The sequence below is a fragment of the Phocoena sinus genome, chromosome 6 (assembly GCF_008692025.1).
Source record: "Phocoena sinus isolate mPhoSin1 chromosome 6, mPhoSin1.pri, whole genome shotgun sequence".
In the NCBI taxonomy this organism is placed as follows: domain Eukaryota; kingdom Metazoa; phylum Chordata; class Mammalia; order Artiodactyla; family Phocoenidae; genus Phocoena; species Phocoena sinus.
Window position 1 is genome coordinate 55,647,015 of NC_045768.1, and position 16,235 is coordinate 55,663,249.

General features: G+C 41.4%; 2 protein-coding genes across 9 annotated transcripts in view; one reads left to right on the forward strand and one right to left on the reverse strand.

Annotated features, from left to right (window-relative positions):
• Nucleotides 1-16,223, reverse strand: part of SPATA6L (spermatogenesis associated 6 like) — a 61,401-nt gene extending 45,178 nt beyond the window's left edge. For 2 of the 8 annotated variants that reach the window (XM_032635942.1, XM_032635939.1), the window contains exons 1-4: nucleotides 15,653-16,202; nucleotides 14,804-14,858; nucleotides 5,973-6,017; nucleotides 1,652-1,789 (exon numbers count right to left, since the gene is read on the reverse strand). In XM_032635942.1, the coding sequence (XP_032491833.1) occupies nucleotides 1,652-1,789; nucleotides 5,973-6,011 (177 nt within the window). In that variant the 5' untranslated portion in view covers nucleotides 6,012-6,017; nucleotides 14,804-14,858; nucleotides 15,653-16,202. Of the gene's footprint in view, nucleotides 1-1,651; nucleotides 1,790-5,972; nucleotides 6,018-14,803; nucleotides 14,859-15,652 lie in introns of all 8 variants that reach the window. The other 6 variants (XM_032635940.1, XM_032635947.1, XM_032635941.1 and 3 more) reach the window with 6 other exon arrangements.
• PLPP6 (phospholipid phosphatase 6) lies at nucleotides 2,001-5,001 on the forward strand. Its single transcript, XM_032635948.1, has 2 exons — nucleotides 2,001-3,267; nucleotides 3,701-5,001. Exon 1 carries the CDS (start codon nucleotides 2,119-2,121, stop codon nucleotides 2,992-2,994), a length of 876 nt encoding a protein of 291 aa, XP_032491839.1. The 5' UTR covers nucleotides 2,001-2,118; the 3' UTR covers nucleotides 2,995-3,267; nucleotides 3,701-5,001.
• Nucleotides 16,224-16,235: the final 12 nt, after the last annotated feature.

Sequence of the window (16,235 nt, forward strand, 5' to 3'; positions counted from 1 at the left end):
AGCAGAAACTAATACAACATTGTAAAACAATTATATTCCAATAAAGATGTTAAAAAAAAAAAAGAAACCAAAGGCAGCAATGGAGGTTGGATTAAAATGTATGTTGGAAAGGGGTCAAAGCCTTTGGAAATGATGCCATAAATGTGTATTTAATGATACACAAGGAAGTAATGATCAATATTAAGTAATAAGGCACATTATAACTGAATTAACAGATGAGAATTTTTTGGTGTTGTTGCCCTATTGTATGTGTGTTTCTATGTTTTAAGAATTGTGTGGCTATAGTTTGTTCTCTCCCCACTCCTTACATAATACTTATATTTTATCACATCTATAAAGTACATTAATTGAGGTAAAAATAAAACAAGGGAAACATAAAAAAAATGGTACTGATGAACCTAGTGGCAGGACAGGAATAAAGACACAGACATAGAGAATGGACTTAAGGACACGGTGGGGGCTGGGGAAGGGGAAGCTGGGACGAAGTGAGAGAGTGGCATGGACATATATACACTACCAAATGTAAAATAGATAGCTAGCGGGAAGCACCTGCAAAGCACAGGGAGATCAGCTCGGTGCTTTGTGACCACCTAGAGGGGTGGGATAGGGAGGGTGGGAGGGAGGCTCAGGAGGGAGGGCGTCTGGGGATATATGTATACATATAGCTGATTCACTTTGTTATACAGCAGAAACTAACACAACACTATAAAGCAATTATACTCCAATAAAGATGTAAAAAATTAATTAATGGGCTGTGATTTATAAAAATATTACACACAGCCCTAGCCCTTTCAAAAATCAATCCTGATTTCCTCTGCTACTCTGTTTGAAATAGACAGATCATTTTCAGGGCACGACTATCCAGACCTTTAAAAGTGACAGGCCCTACCCTGAAGCCTTCCCATTCTCATCCTCTCCCCAATAGAACCACCTCAGTGATATTTTTTGGGACAAAATCATAGGCTTATCAAGGTTAAAACTGATTCAATCTCTAAATTCCAAAACAAAAACTTCAAGAGATTGTCAGTGATTGGATAGTAATGAAATTAATGTTCCATTAAATATGAAAGTGGGAAGAGGGTTGGTAACGTTTTGGCTACTTATATTATGATCACATTCACTGGAATGGAATCTAGCTTTTATCACTGCAGCTAAATAAACCAGATATGACCTAAGGAAACTCAGTAAATCTAAAAAGCCTTCTTGTTTTGTTACAGGATTTCACATACAGGATTTAACTAATTTGGTTAGTCTGGGGTATTTTTCTGAATCTAAAAAAGTTTGTTTCTAAGGTCTGCTAGTTTATTGATAATCTCTGTCAGAATGTACACAGCTGCCTCTAACACTTCCAAGAACATTCAGAAAATGCTCTCTGTTCCAGTTAGAAAATGCCATGGGAGTTCCAAAAATAGAAAACATCTACCAGGGTACTTAGCACTAGTTTGACAGAACTTGGCTCAGATCTGGGATGCAAAAGCAAGTCCTCCAACTATGATTCTGCACTGTGCTGAGGTGCCTTCATGTATTTTTTTTTTAAAGAAAATTTACAAAATAACTTTATAAAAGCTGTGTTTTTTATAAGAACCACTAAATGATCCTCAGACAACAGAATTTGAATTTCTCTATTTAGCAATGAAAAAGTCAAGATCACCTTTTCAAACCTCATGCTCCGCTGAATCATAATAGGGAACACGGAAGGATAGCAGTGTGTCTCCAGGTACTGATTCAGGAGGTAAACCCCAAGGAACACATCTTGCTTGTCAGGAAGGCACACCCCTGGGCAAGAAATCTTAAAAACAAAGAAAAAAATAGAGAACAGGGTTTGCGTTTTGCTTTGTAAAGGGTCTATTTCCCCTAACCTCCCACAAACAATGTCAAATTTCCCCCACAACCGTAACCCTCACCTCTCTCCTATAGCACTACCCTCCCCCTCTCCTCTCCTCGCTCAAACTGGAAATTCCAATTTCCTCCCAAGTCTCCGCCAGGTGTCACAATCGTCCTCTCGCTGGCTCCTCTCCCCGCCCCTCCAGGATGGCAGTGCGGAAGCGGAAGAGGCTGCAGGGCCGGGAAGCTTCTCCTTAGGCTGGCCGGGTGCTGCGGTCCGGGCCGCCCGCCGCGATGCCGAGCCCCCGGAGGAACGCCGAGGGACGCCCGCTGGCCGCCTGCGCCCCGAGCAGCAGCGGCAGCCCGGCCCATGGCGGCGGCGGCGGCGGCAGGTTCGAGTTCCAGTCCCTGCTCAGCAGCCGCGCGCCGGGCGCCGACCCCACCTGCGCCCGGCTCCGCGCATCCGAGAGCCCAGTGCACCGCCGCGGCTCGTTCGCCCTGGCCGGGGCGGGCTCCTCGCCGGCGCTCCCGTCCCCGCTGCCCGAGGAGGACCGCATGGACCTGAACCCGTCCTTCCTGGGCATCGCCCTGCGCTCCCTGCTGGCCATCGACCTGTGGCTGTCTAAGAAGCTGGGGGTGTGTGCGGGGGAGAGCTCATCCTGGGGCAGCGTGCGGCCCCTTATGAAATTGCTGGAGATCTCGGGACACGGCATCCCCTGGCTGCTGGGCACCCTCTACTGCCTGTCCAGGAGCGACAGCTGGGCCGGGCGAGAGGTGCTGATGAACCTACTCTTCTCCCTGCTGTTGGACCTGCTGCTGGTGGCCCTGATCAAGGGGCTGGTCCGCAGGCGCCGCCCGGCCCACAACCAGATGGACATGTTTTTCACCCTTTCGGTGGACAAGTACTCCTTCCCTTCGGGCCATGCCACCAGGGCCGCCCTAGTCTCACGGTTCATCCTGAACCACCTAGTGCTGGCCATTCCACTGAGGGTGCTCGTGGTACTGTGGGCCTTCATCTTGGGCCTCTCCAGGGTCATGCTGGGGCGGCACAATGTCACCGACGTGGCTTTTGGCTTTTTTCTGGGCTACATGCAGTACAGCATCGTGGACTATTGCTGGCTTTCACCGCACAATGCTCCAGTCCTCTTTGTACTGTGGAACCAACCATGACACCATCTCACTTGTTATGGCACCAGATCTGAAAGTTTCTACACGTGACGATGCTGACATAAACCAGCAGCCATCCTGCTTGCCCCCCTAAGGATTTCAGGCTTCCTTTTGGTATTTCAGGTGTCCTACAATCTTGATGGGTTGCTAGGCTAGAGCACAGTGCTGACCATTACTGATGACAGCCATATTATAGAAAGCAACCCCCCCCTCTATTATATACCTATTCAACAACTTTTTATATCTCCAGGACAACTGCAAAGAAACCAAGTTGAGGTGATTATAATATTGCTGCTTTTTAAAAGTTGACATCAGAAAATTTTGTTTTGTGTAATCCTGTAAGTCAACATATCACTTGTAAACTGAACTTTGAAAAAACAAATCACCTTCATTCTGTAAATATACAGGCAGATGAGCCACATACTAATCCTAGTTCTTTTCCTGAGGTAGATTTTAAACAGTACTTTAAGAGTCTAAGACATAGGTTATTCTAATTTATCCTCTGAAGATCTGTTACCACAGTTGGGAAGATTTATTCTTACTCCTAATTTTCTTGGTATGCTTTCTTAGTTTTGTCTCTTACATCTTTGCGCATCAGGTAGTGAGAAGAGAGATTATAGTACATATCTTTCTCTCCTTTTCCTCTACCTCCTCAAAAGATCTTTAAAAAGATATTTATTTCCCACTAATATTGTCTTTCTGCATTCAGAGAACAAACCAAGAACTTACCTGAAGAAGAAACACTTAAAGGCGGTCATATCGACAGTGCCCATAGAAAAGGAAAGATGGGACTATGGCCTCATGCTTAATTCTGTTGACAGCAAATAGCATGGCATGACAGAGGACAGAAAAGCGAAGCTGCTGAGGAGATCAAAGGAACTGAGAGTCTGGGGGTAGGCTCACTACATACTTTGTCAGTGGACCAACATGGAAGAAGATGGGCCCTGCTGCCTACCATCTCTACTGAATAAAGAATAATGCTTCTTTAATGAGGTAATAAAATGGAAAAATAACTTGATTCTTTGCAATGCAACAGCATAAGCTTTCAAATATATACCACAAGGATGACCCTGTATATTATATTTTTCATATGGAATTCCATTTCCCTGTATACAGCACACTTTAGGTAACAGTATTTAACTTGAAATTCATCAAGTGGAGCCTACTGCTATACCAGGCACAAAATATAACTCCTAAATTTCCATTTATATTGACCCTCACAATTAAAGCAGTTTATCGATGGTGCCTCCCCAAATCACAAGACCAAAAACCTCCAAATGCAGGGTGGACTCTGCTCATTATTCTTTGATCAGGAAAGATGGAAGAGGGTGTGTGTTTTAAATGCTGCTCTGCCTGAAAATATGAACCTTTAAATTACCTATGGAACTGGTGTCTTTAGATAATCTTAACCAATTATTTTGACATTTATAAATAGAAAGGATTATGGCATTTGACCTGTCATATAGAGATGTACCTAGGAATCCGGAGAATGGCTGTGACAGGTAGGCTCTGATTGGGTGGAAGTGTGAACTTTCTGAGCGTGAGAGGAACACTGAAAAAGGAATAGCTACTTTTCAAAATGAAGCAAAATTATTTGCATTTCCACAACATCCTGAACACAGACTACATCTTCACTTCCTGAATCAGCCAAACTGTGACACTCTAAGTGGTTTCCTTTATTGTTTAGACTTAAAGAGATCCTTTATTTTAATTGCAGCAATATTCAGGCCAGATATTTGGAAGCAGTTTTTCCTCTTGCAGCATCTACAAGTCTGAATACTGGGAGATCAAAATTAGGCTCACCTCCTTTCTGGTTATTTTTCTGGAATTCCCTTATCTTGGTTGCTGGGGCCTGAGTTTGCTGGCTTTTAAAGCACAGATCAATTCACCTGATTTTTTTGAAGCATCCTAAGTACTGTAGAATAAAAAAAAACTGATTCCCCTGTTAACTAATTGTACACTGAAGAATACCATTTAAAAATCAAAATAAAATTAACCGGTAATGTTGAATGAAGTGAGATGAAAACTTGTTTAATTTTTGCCTTAATAAGTAGGAAGACAGATTTATCACTCGTCTCAAGAATTCCTTCATCTTACTACACAATTGTGAGAGGTCACAGTTGATATAGCACAAATGATATAGTCTGGTCCTATTTGCTGTCAGCAAAATCAGTCAAATCCAGGAGATTTCCATCTTTGTTTCAGAGCTGCACTTAGGATGAAATCACAGCATCTGTCACTTGTATGGAGGCTAACCAGATTTTCCACGGCCATAAACTGTTGGTGTTCTGCTTATAAACCTGGCCAGTAGAGAAGCTCCTTATAGCTTTCAGGCAAAGCTGCCTGACAGTCTGTCACCAACTACACATGGAAGGGTTGGAAAATGGAAGCTGAAATAAGGAACGACTGACCCCAAACAGGAACAATGGAGTCACTTTGCCACAGCACCTCACTTAAGCAGGATTCAGTGGATAATTATTAAACAGCTGTTGATTGATCCCTTTTGGAATTAGCAAGCCAGAGCCATCTGTAGGGGAAGTATCTTAGAAATACTTGATTGGTTTATAGAGGTGGCAAATTATCAGGGAAGTGATCTGGCTTTCTGAAATTAAAATCTTCCCTGGTTATTTAAAGAAGGGGCTTTTTAATCTTCACAAATCTGTATCCCGGAAAAGAAAATAAAATCCTTCTTGGACTTAATGCAAGGTTATTTTAAAAGAACAGAAAAATTCCAGATAAAGCCAAGAAACAGGCTTGGGGGCGGGACGGCGGGGGGGCGGGGCAGGAGGGGTGGGAAGAGGTTGAGTTGAACTAAAGGTTAGAAAGTAAGAAAAGACCAATGTGGAGAATCTTAGGGACAGAGGTAGTATTAATGATGTGTGTGGGGCGAGGGGTGGTGAAAACGACCCATAACCATTTTAGAACCCTGGGGAAAGAGTCTGATTTGGGCCAAAGAGGAGAGGTTCGTCGATCTCTCTTACCGCCCGGATCTGTAGTTCCACCACCACCTCCAAAGGCATAGTTCCCTACGTGGGCGAAAGGACTGGAATGAAAAGATCCTTTTGCGCTGAGCCTTGGACCGATTTTTCTTAAGTTTAACTCAATCCTTGGAGCAAATGTTCCCAGTAGTTTCCCCAGCTCCCCACCCCACTGTACCCCCATAAGTTCTCCCACCAGCCCAGGTCCCTTCCACCGGTACGGGTCTCATACAGCGCGAGCTGGAGCCAAGGCTTCCAGAAGGCTGAAGCGTCGCGTTGCTATGGACACTCAAAACACGCAACCTTCCACCAAGGAACGCTTGCGAGGCCCCCGGCGCCGCCAGAGTGTGAGCCGCCTGTGCTCCACTTGGAACGACGCTGGCTTCCAGACTGCACTAACGCGAGAGAATGTCCTAGTGTATATGCCCTGGTGGCCGGATCACGAGATGCTAAGAGCCCTAGCTTCCTTTCCACGCTTTCCATCCACTCTCTTTAGGGCCCCAATCACTATGTTAAAATGTTTATTTTACAGTGTCAATTCTAAAAGTCGAATGTGATCATAGCTCCGTTACGATTTAAGCCCTGCCCATTTTTAGTATCTATACGACCCCCAAGCCCTGGAAATTCTGTAACAATTACAATTAAAATAGTAGTATGTCCCTAAAGGTATTCTCATGCTTATAAAAATCATATTTATGAAATGTTACGTCCTCATGTTTGGTTCATAAAACATGCCCACTGTCAATAAGAAATGAAACGTGTGCTAATTAAAAACACAAGGACAGGGCTTCCCTGGTGGTGCAGTGGTTGAGAGCCCGCCTGCCGATGCAGGGGATGCGGGTTCGTGCCCCGGTCCAGGAAGATCCCACATGCTGTGGAGCGGCTGGGCCCATGAGCCATGGCCCCTGAGCCTGCGTGGCAGCGGGAGAGGCCACAACAGTGAGAGGCCCACGTACCACAAAACAAAACAAGGACAATTCCTAAAGAGGTTTAAAAATTACGTATCCTGTTTTAGTCCCAATAGAAATATTTTTCAGTCTCTTTACTGGGGTTTAGTTAACTTAAGGGAAGCAATGAATTACATAATCTCCCAATGGGTAGTTACCATAGTTGCCAAAGCCAGGGTTACACTGTAAAAACCGTCAGAGGTAGCAGGCAGGGCAAGAGTTCTTAACCAATAGAAGAAATTGCATTTTTTCCCATTCACTGTATTTAACAGACAAAAATGAAGGAATAAAGGAGGGAGTGGCTGCTTCTAGCCAATCAGAAAAATCTGGGAGGGCCAATGCTGTCTCTAAACAAAACAAATTTTATTGGAATTAGTCATTTATTACTAATATTTTGCATTGGAGATTTATGCATTTGCAGAAATGTGAGTGCAGAAAGATGTCCTGAGACAAGAATTAGGTATTAATTTTGGTAACTGGAGTGCCTTTCCCTGAAAGGGAAAAACTCAGTGTGATGAAGGAAGATGTACTATGTCCTTATCCAATCCTCGATGATCTGTCAGCATAGCAAGAGGCACACCAGTGGGTGCTTGGCTCCCTACAGTATCCAGAGCACTGACTTGTCAGCTCACAACAACTTGCTGGCACCCTTACTAATGCATTTATATACAGGGACAGGACCTGCCTTGACCCTTACAAGTACGTCATCAACACCAATGCTAAGACATCAAGGATAGTGACAACCAAAACATAAGTAAGTGGTCAGACATAATGGAAGGGAGGAATCAATCTTTATTGAAAACCTACAAACTGGTAGGGATATTGCATATGCTAATTAACTTCATCCCCACAGTAACTCTTTCAGGGAGATATTATTATTCTTATTTACAGGTGCAGAATCTGAAGCCAGACAGTCTTTTGTCCAATGCCACACATCTAAAGGGAAGGAGCCACACTTGAATCCAGGTGTGCCCTACCACGTCTCTGCCATTGTAACATAGACAACCTATTGATTCTGAGACACAGTGTCCCATTCTATGCTCTTCCTAGCCTTAACTGGACTCTCCTTGCTTAACTCTCCTTGATATAACTGGAATCTCCTTGCTTGACTCCTAGGGCACAGCCCTTTTCTGGTTTCCCTTCAACTCTCTGGCCATTCTTCCTCCTCTCCCTGGCTAAGCAGTGTTTCTAGTTCTTTCTTTTCCTCCCTCTATATCCTTTACCTAGGGTGTCATCCAATGTAGGTATGGATTAGCAAATGTATACAGATTTACATATCCCACCCAAGCCTCTCTTATACTTTCCCAGACAAGGTAGAATCTCACTACTGTTTATTTACACACACACACACACACATACATATATATCCTCTTTTTGGCAACTGTGACAATAGCAGTTTTACATTTGCTCCTGCGATTGTTGATTACTATTTGTCTCCATAAACTGTAAGCTCTGCATGGCTAAGAGTTTGTGTCCTAAATACCTAGCAGAGTAGATGCTCAATAATTATCCTGAATAGATGTTAATTTCAGAGATGGTCAAGCCAGGCTATAGGGTTTAATGTATGTACATGGGTAAGGGGAAGTCCCACCACTACATTGCAAACTAAATATGCAAAATGAGAAATACACCCATGCCCGACTAGCAGCTACTTCTGCTAGTCGGGCATGGGTGTATTAACTTAGCTGATAGGAAATATTTACACTCTGTTAATTTCCCCCACCCCAGTCACCTGAGGCACGTAGCTGCCAGGGAGATACAGAAGTTGCTACATATACAATGCCTCTGGCCCATCTTGCAAAGATTGAGGCTGCCACCTCCACTGGAGGTCAAGCAAAGCCATTGGACTGTCACCACTTACAGACACTGGCTTTATTACCTGTGTAGGTACCTGTGTAGGTGGCAGAAAACAAATCTCATTAAACAACTCTTAGTCCCAGAGTATTTCTGCAGTGCAGGCTGATCAGCAGTGACAACAGCATTGCAGAAATGACACATCAGTCACGCATACTGCTCACATCCTGGCCACTGCCAAGAAAATGGTACATGTCCCAGATGGGGATTTTCCAAAGAGTTAATTATAATGAGAAAAGAACAAAATATTACAGATAATTATAGCTGAGATTTTCCTTTTATCTAAAAAAATACAGGACACTAAATTGTAAACATTTATTTTCAAATAACATTGGAAGGAGTATTCATATGAGGGGAGGACAATATATTTAAAAAAAGGCATCACTAATGGCAGGGATGTGGGAAAATACATTCATACATTGTTGGTAGGAGTGTAAATACATAAAGTGTATTAATTTTCTATGGCTACTATAACAAATTACCACAAACTTAATGGCTTAAAACAAGACAAATGTATAATTTTTGATTTTGTGGATCAGAAATCCAACAGAGATCTTTAAAAGCAAAATGTGAGGGCTACATTCCTTATCTTTTCCATTTCCTTGCTTTTCCAGCTTCTAGGGGTCTGCCTTCATTCCTTGACTCATAGCTCCCTTCCTTCATCTTCAAAGCCAGCGACATTGAACCAACTCCTTTTCATGCTACCATCTCTCTGGTTCTTTTAAGGACCTTTGTAACCATATAGAGTCCACCAGATAATCCAGGATAATTTCCCTATTTTAAGGTCAGCTGATTAGAAACCTTAATTCCATCTTCAAGTTAATTTCTCTTTGCCATGAAAGGTAACATGTCCCCAGGTTCCAGGTACTAGGGCATGGATATCTTTGGGGGCCATTATTCTGTCTATCACATGTAACTTCTCTGGAGAGCAATTTGTTAATATCTATCAAAATTTTTCATTTTACTCAGGAATTCCACTGCTAGGAATAGGTATATATGGGTATACTTTCACAAGTACAAAAAACATATGCTACAGCAATATTTGTAGTTTAAAAAATACTGGAAACCATCTAAATGTTCATTAAGTATGGTCAGATTAAATCAATTATGGTTAAGCCTCAAGATGGAATAGTATGCAGCATGGGAAAAGAATAAAGCAGAGCTCTAAGTCCCAGCAGTAAAAACTCTCTAAAATATAGAGCTAAGAAAAAAAAAGCATGGAACAAAAATGTGTAAACTGTGCTGCCATTTGGAAGAAACAGAGAATATGATATAGACATATATGCTTAGAATATTTCTGAAAGAAAAAACTAGAAACTGCTAATGGTGGATGCCTCTGGGGAAAGAACCTAGAGTAGAGACACAGAGAGAAAACTTACTTTTCATTGAATAGCCTTAGATACTTTTAAAATAGTTTTGCAAAGTATTTGCATTATTTGGTCTAAAAAGGAAAATGAATTAAAACAAGTAGAAAATATAAAATAATAGAACGGATAAATCTGGGAGGATAGGAAGGACCAGGAACTGGCTTCTTCAGCATTGGGGCTCCATCCTGTATACCACATACTGTGAGAATATCCACGCAAGTGTGTCTGATACTTTTGCTTCCAGTGCAGGGTGTCTTATGCTGTGACCCCTGGATGTGTCAGGGATCCTAAAGGCCCTGAGATGATAGGAAACCTTTCATGCATGTGCATATGTGCATTTTTCTGGGAAGAGAGCCTGTAGTTTTCATTGGAGTCTGGAAGGGGTAGAGTTAGTCCAATCAGGTTTTGGAACCACTGTCATGCCCTCAGTTCCCTGCTATAGCAAAAAGAAGGGCCACCCATGTTACCTGACAATGAGCAGATAAGGAAAGAGGGGCTCTTCTCTCCATCACATTCATGCCCACTTATTAGAGCCAGCTGTCTCTCCAACGGCAGCTGGATTCAATAATAAGTGAGAAAGATCTTCAAAGTCCTGTTCTAGGCCATTATTTTATGTCTGGACTCAGACTCATTTGTTAGGCCCTACAATCTTTTGTGCCAGTGAATTATTCATTAGCAAATGTGAATAACACCAGCAAACTGAGTTTCCAAAGCGAGTTGTTCATTAGGATTTGGGAGAAACGCCTGGGCGCAGGGAAACCTCAAGTACCTGAAACAATCTGGATTATTTCAGCCCTAAAGCAATGGCAGATTACTGATTTTTTTTTTTAAGTGTAGACCCAGCCTCAAGACTCAGGAACTAATTGTGTTTTATGTTTGGCCTTCTTCAAAGTCTTTCTCTGAAATGTTCTTTAACAGTATAGTTTCCTTAGAGTCTGATATAGGGAGGAGAAAAGTTTACCTTTCTGACTTTTACTATAAATGTATAAAAGAGCTCAATGAGCTATTTTGGGCTCTTTCCTTGGTTCTCAAAAACTGCACAAAGATGAAGTTTATATTTTTTTAAAATCTTAATGTTAAAATCATATCCTTTGGGGGAACTCCATATTAGAGGGATGAGGGTGTCACCATATGAACCCACTGATCAATCTTAACATCACTAAAGGTGACATCACATGTCTTCTTCATATGTGATTCATAGGAAGCACCTATGAAGCACTTTTGCCAAGAAATTTGAAGTTTAATCTGAGCCACTAGAGCTACATGATCTAGTAAGGTAGCCACATATGGCTATTTAAATTTAAATTAACTAAAACTAAATAAAATTTAAAATTCATTTCCTCACACGAGTCACCTGTAAAGTGCTCAATAGCCACAATGGCTAGTGGCTACTGTACTGGATAGTGCAAGTAGAATATTTCCATCATCACAGAAACATCTATTGAACAGTGTTGTTCTAGAGCTAATTTCACTTCCTAGAGGATAGAGAAACATGTTAATGACACCACAAGACAGCAAACAGACACATCTAGAATGTGAAACATTCTATAGGACAACTAACCCAGTTAGCCTGCAACAAGTCAAACCCTGCAAATTAAAAAAAAAAAAAAGGAAGGTGGGGAGGAGAAATGTTCTAGATTAAAAGATACAAGCCCTGACAACCAAATATAATATGTGGACTTTGTTCGAACCCTGATTCAGACAAACCAACTTAAACAGAATATTGAACACTCTTAGGGAAATTTGATTATGGTTTGGGTATTAGATAACACCAAGCAATTAATTAATTAATCAAAATTAATTAATTTTGATAGGTATGATAATGTCCCTGTGTTTGTGGAAGACAAATATCAACATTGTTTAGAGATGCATATTGAAGTATGTAGCAGAAATGATCTAATGCCTAAGATTTTGTTTCTAAATACTCCAGCAAATTAACAAAAGAAATGGATAAAGGAAATGTAGCAAAATCTTGATAATTGTTGATCTGGGTGATGGACATATGGAGTTTACTATAATAATATACTTTTGTGTATTTAAAAATATAATAACAATTTAAAAATCTTTAACACATACTTAAATAAGAAAAGTAATCATATCCTTATGTAAACCTCATTCTGTCTTAAGATAGCCCATCAAGAAGATTCTTGGTGGCATCACTATGAATTTCTTTGACAGAAGTCCTACATACGTTTGGGACTTCCCTGGTGGCGCAGTGGTTAAGAATCCACCTGCCAATGCAGGGGACATGGGTTCGATCTCTGGTCCGGGAAGATCCCACATGCCACGGGCAACTAAGCCCATGTGCCACAACTACTGAGCCTGCGCTCTAGAGCCCGCAAGCCACAACTACTGAAGCCAGTGTGCTGTGCTCCACAACAAGAGAAGCCACTGCAATGAGAAGCCTGCCCACTGCAACGAAGAGTAGACGCTGCTCGCTGCAACTAGAGAAAGCCCGCACACAGCAACAAAGACCCAACGCAGCCAAAAAAAAAAAAAAAAAAGTCTTACATACGTTTAAAGAAAAAATATGGTGGATCTATTCAACTCAAATTCAGATAACAGAAGAAAATTACTGTGGTGTGTAATACTTTACAAGTAATTCAAAAAAGCAGCAGTGTATTATAATAACTGTGGTCTCTGCATGAATATCCAAAACAGGAGCTGGCAATTTGCTTACTTCTTTAAGCATACATGCTTCTTGAGAATTTTCCCCAAGTATCAGGAAGGCTTCCAGGGAAGGAATTAACTTGCAGTTGAACAGCTTTTAACAATCTTGAAGTCATTTGGGATCTGGACCCACACATGAAATCTATTTCACAAACTATATTAGAGGTCATGAGTCAAACTCATGTTACTCTTTGGCTTCTGCTTTGACTGACTGGCTTTTGTAGGCTCAATACTTACTTAATGATACCACACAAAACCTTCCACAAGGACTGCCCTTGGGCATTCTGGACTACGTACATAGTGCATATCCTTCCATTTTAAAGTAATTTCTCTTCAGGAAAAATTAATTTGCTCCTTTGCATTTCAGCTGGCTAGTTCTATGTCCATGGGAGTAGTAGGATAACTATGACCCAAAGCAATTTCCAAGGAATTATATTATCCGATATAAGAAAGCAGAAAAGAGTATGACTTAGTTCCAAGACTTGTAAAAAGTATCCACTGTACTTGGGCACAGGATTCAGGCCCCAAAGTCGGCCATGGCTAAGATGAGGCTACTTCTGACGTCATTATATCCACCCTTTCTTCTCCTAACAAAATATAACTCTTCCCATTCCCGTTTTACCCTCTTCTGTCTCTGTGTAATCCTACACCTTTCCTTTTATCCTTGTTTCCATTCATTTGTTCCCTATTCATCAATTCAACACATATTATTGAGTACCTACTATGTGCTAGGTACCGTTCTGGACCATGGAGGCACAAGAGTGAACAAGAAACAATCTATGCCCTTGTGGACCTTACATTCTAGTGAAGTAAGAAATAAAATAAATATGTGAACATAGATAATAACAGTATGATAAATGCTAGGGAGGAAATATCCAGTGGGGTGAGATAGAAAGTTACACGTTAGAGGGAAGAAGAACCCTATTTAGACCCGGTGGACAGGTCAGCCTCTTTAAGGGTATGACAGTTGATCTAAGACCTAAAAAGAAAAGCATGACCACTAACAAGACTTTTAAAGAACAAAGAGAAAAGATACCCAGGCAAAAGGAGCAACAAATGTAAAGGGCCATGAGTCAGGAAAGAAATTGATATGTTTGAGGAACTGAAAGGAGGCCAATGAGCATAATAAGAGAAAACTGGGCAGGGGGTAGAGGTAGTTAAGAAATGACACTCAGGAGTTAGGCTGGCACTAGATGGCACAGTTATGGAAGAACTTAAACAGTCATGGAAGACAATGTGATTGCCTCCCTAAGAGCCATAAGCTCTTCTTCCTTGCCAATGGAATCCCGGTTTTGTGCAGGTGGCAATGCATTTAGGTCTAGGGAATGAATCAATTTATTTAAGCCAGTTCTGGCCAATAATATATAAGGGGAAGTCACTGGAAGTTTCTGAGAAATGTTCTTCAAGTAGTAAAAAGCCACTAGTGAGTAAAGCTGTTTTTCACTCCTCTCCCTTCCTGCTTTAGCTGCTGTCATGTTTTCTCCTATGGCTTTCACTCTTGAACTCGAAAGGTTCAGGCACAGTGCTCCTCAACTTTTATTTGTAATTAGTTACTAAGGTATAAGATATAGTCACTGGAAAATACTGGAACAGCATAATACAGGAAAACTTAAGAGTAGAAAGTAAAGATGCTCAGTGACTTCCTTGGCAGTCCGGTGGTTATGACTCCCCACTTCCAATGCAAGGGGCATGTGTTCCATCCCTGGTTTGGGAACTAAGATCCCACATGCTGCGGGGTACAGCAAAAAAATTAAAAAAAAAAAAAGAAAGTAAAGATGCTCAGAAACTTTCCTCTCCAGCCTTACCCACTAGGAGTAATCATTAATAATTCTTGTTTACTTTCCAGGAATTTTCTATCACATGTACACACACACACACACACACACACACACACACACAGAACTGTTTTTACATAAATTGGATTACTGTCTCTTGATAGATACGTATAGCTATATAAATATACATATAAGAAAGTAAGTTGCCTTTTTTTACTCACATTTTGGAGATATTTCTATATCAGCACAGTTATATATACTTTCTGCTTTCTGTTCCTTGCCACAAAAAAAAGAAAAAAGAAAAAAGCTGCAATAAACACCTTTGTGGATAAATCACTAGTTATCGGTGCAAAAATAACTGTTGGATAATTTGCTGGTAGTTAATTTGCCGAATCTAAGCACTTAGACCTCTGATACTCTCAGGTTACCCCACCCGAAAGGTTACACAAATGACATTCTAACAGCATCTCCTCACACCTTGCCTACACTTGGTATCGACAAACTTCAAAAGATTGAAAAAATGGCGTCTCGTTATTTTTATTTGGGTCTCTAATTATGAGTAGGGCAGCAATGCCTGATTGTTAAACGTGCACGTTTTGAAGTCATACGCCCTGGGCTGATCCTACCTCTTCCCCTTAAAATGTGTGACCTTAGGCATAATGGGGTCTATTTCTTCTTCTCAAAAAAGGGGATAATGAGAGCACAAATCTTTACGATTAAACGAGATACGTAGAAATACACTGAAGCCCTTCCTACACATCCGCTATTTGTGGTACTGTATTTTTTATTTTTTTTAATTTTTTTAATAATTTTTGAACTTTATTTTACACAGCAGATTCTTATTAGTCATCCATTTTATACACATCAGTGTATACATGTCAATCCCAATCGCCCAATTCATCACACCACCACCGCCCCCCACCACCACTTTCCCCCCTTGGTGTCCATATGTTTGTTCTCTACATCTGTGTCTCAATTTCTGCCCTGCAAACCGGTTCATCTGTACCATTTTTCTAGGTTCCACATATACGCGTTAATATACGATATTTGTTTTTCTCTTTCTGACTTACTTCACTCTGTATGACAGTCTCTAGATCCATCCACGTCTCAACAAATGACCCAATTTCGTTTCTTTTTATGGCTGAGTAATATTCCATTGTATATATGGTACTGTGTTTTTTAAAGTCCTGCTCCTTCCAGTACTTTATCTTTGGCATACTCTTCTCCTCAGCCAAGTTTCGCAGAATCCTCGTTGCTCGTAACTCAGAACGAGAGGAAAGTTGTCTCTGTTTTTAAAATTTCTCTCCACTTCAACTACCCCCACCCTCACCCCCGCTTCAGAAACTGGTTTACATATCAGTAACGAGTACAGGAATGAATTGCAGTTTTTACACAATACGCAGTGGAGGACAACACTTGGTCCGAACACCTCCCCGCCCCTAGGACCCACCGTTTACTGCGTAGGAAACTCCAGACAACAAGTATTTAATACTACATGACCCTCAGCGCTGTTGAGGGTAAACTTGCAGCACTGAAAGGCTTCAGAAAAACTAGTTTTAAACAAGAAACCATTCCAGACCCACAGCCGCCTCCCAGGATCCGGGACGTACCTCCCTCGACCACGCCTTCCTATCCGGAAGTGACGTAACAAGT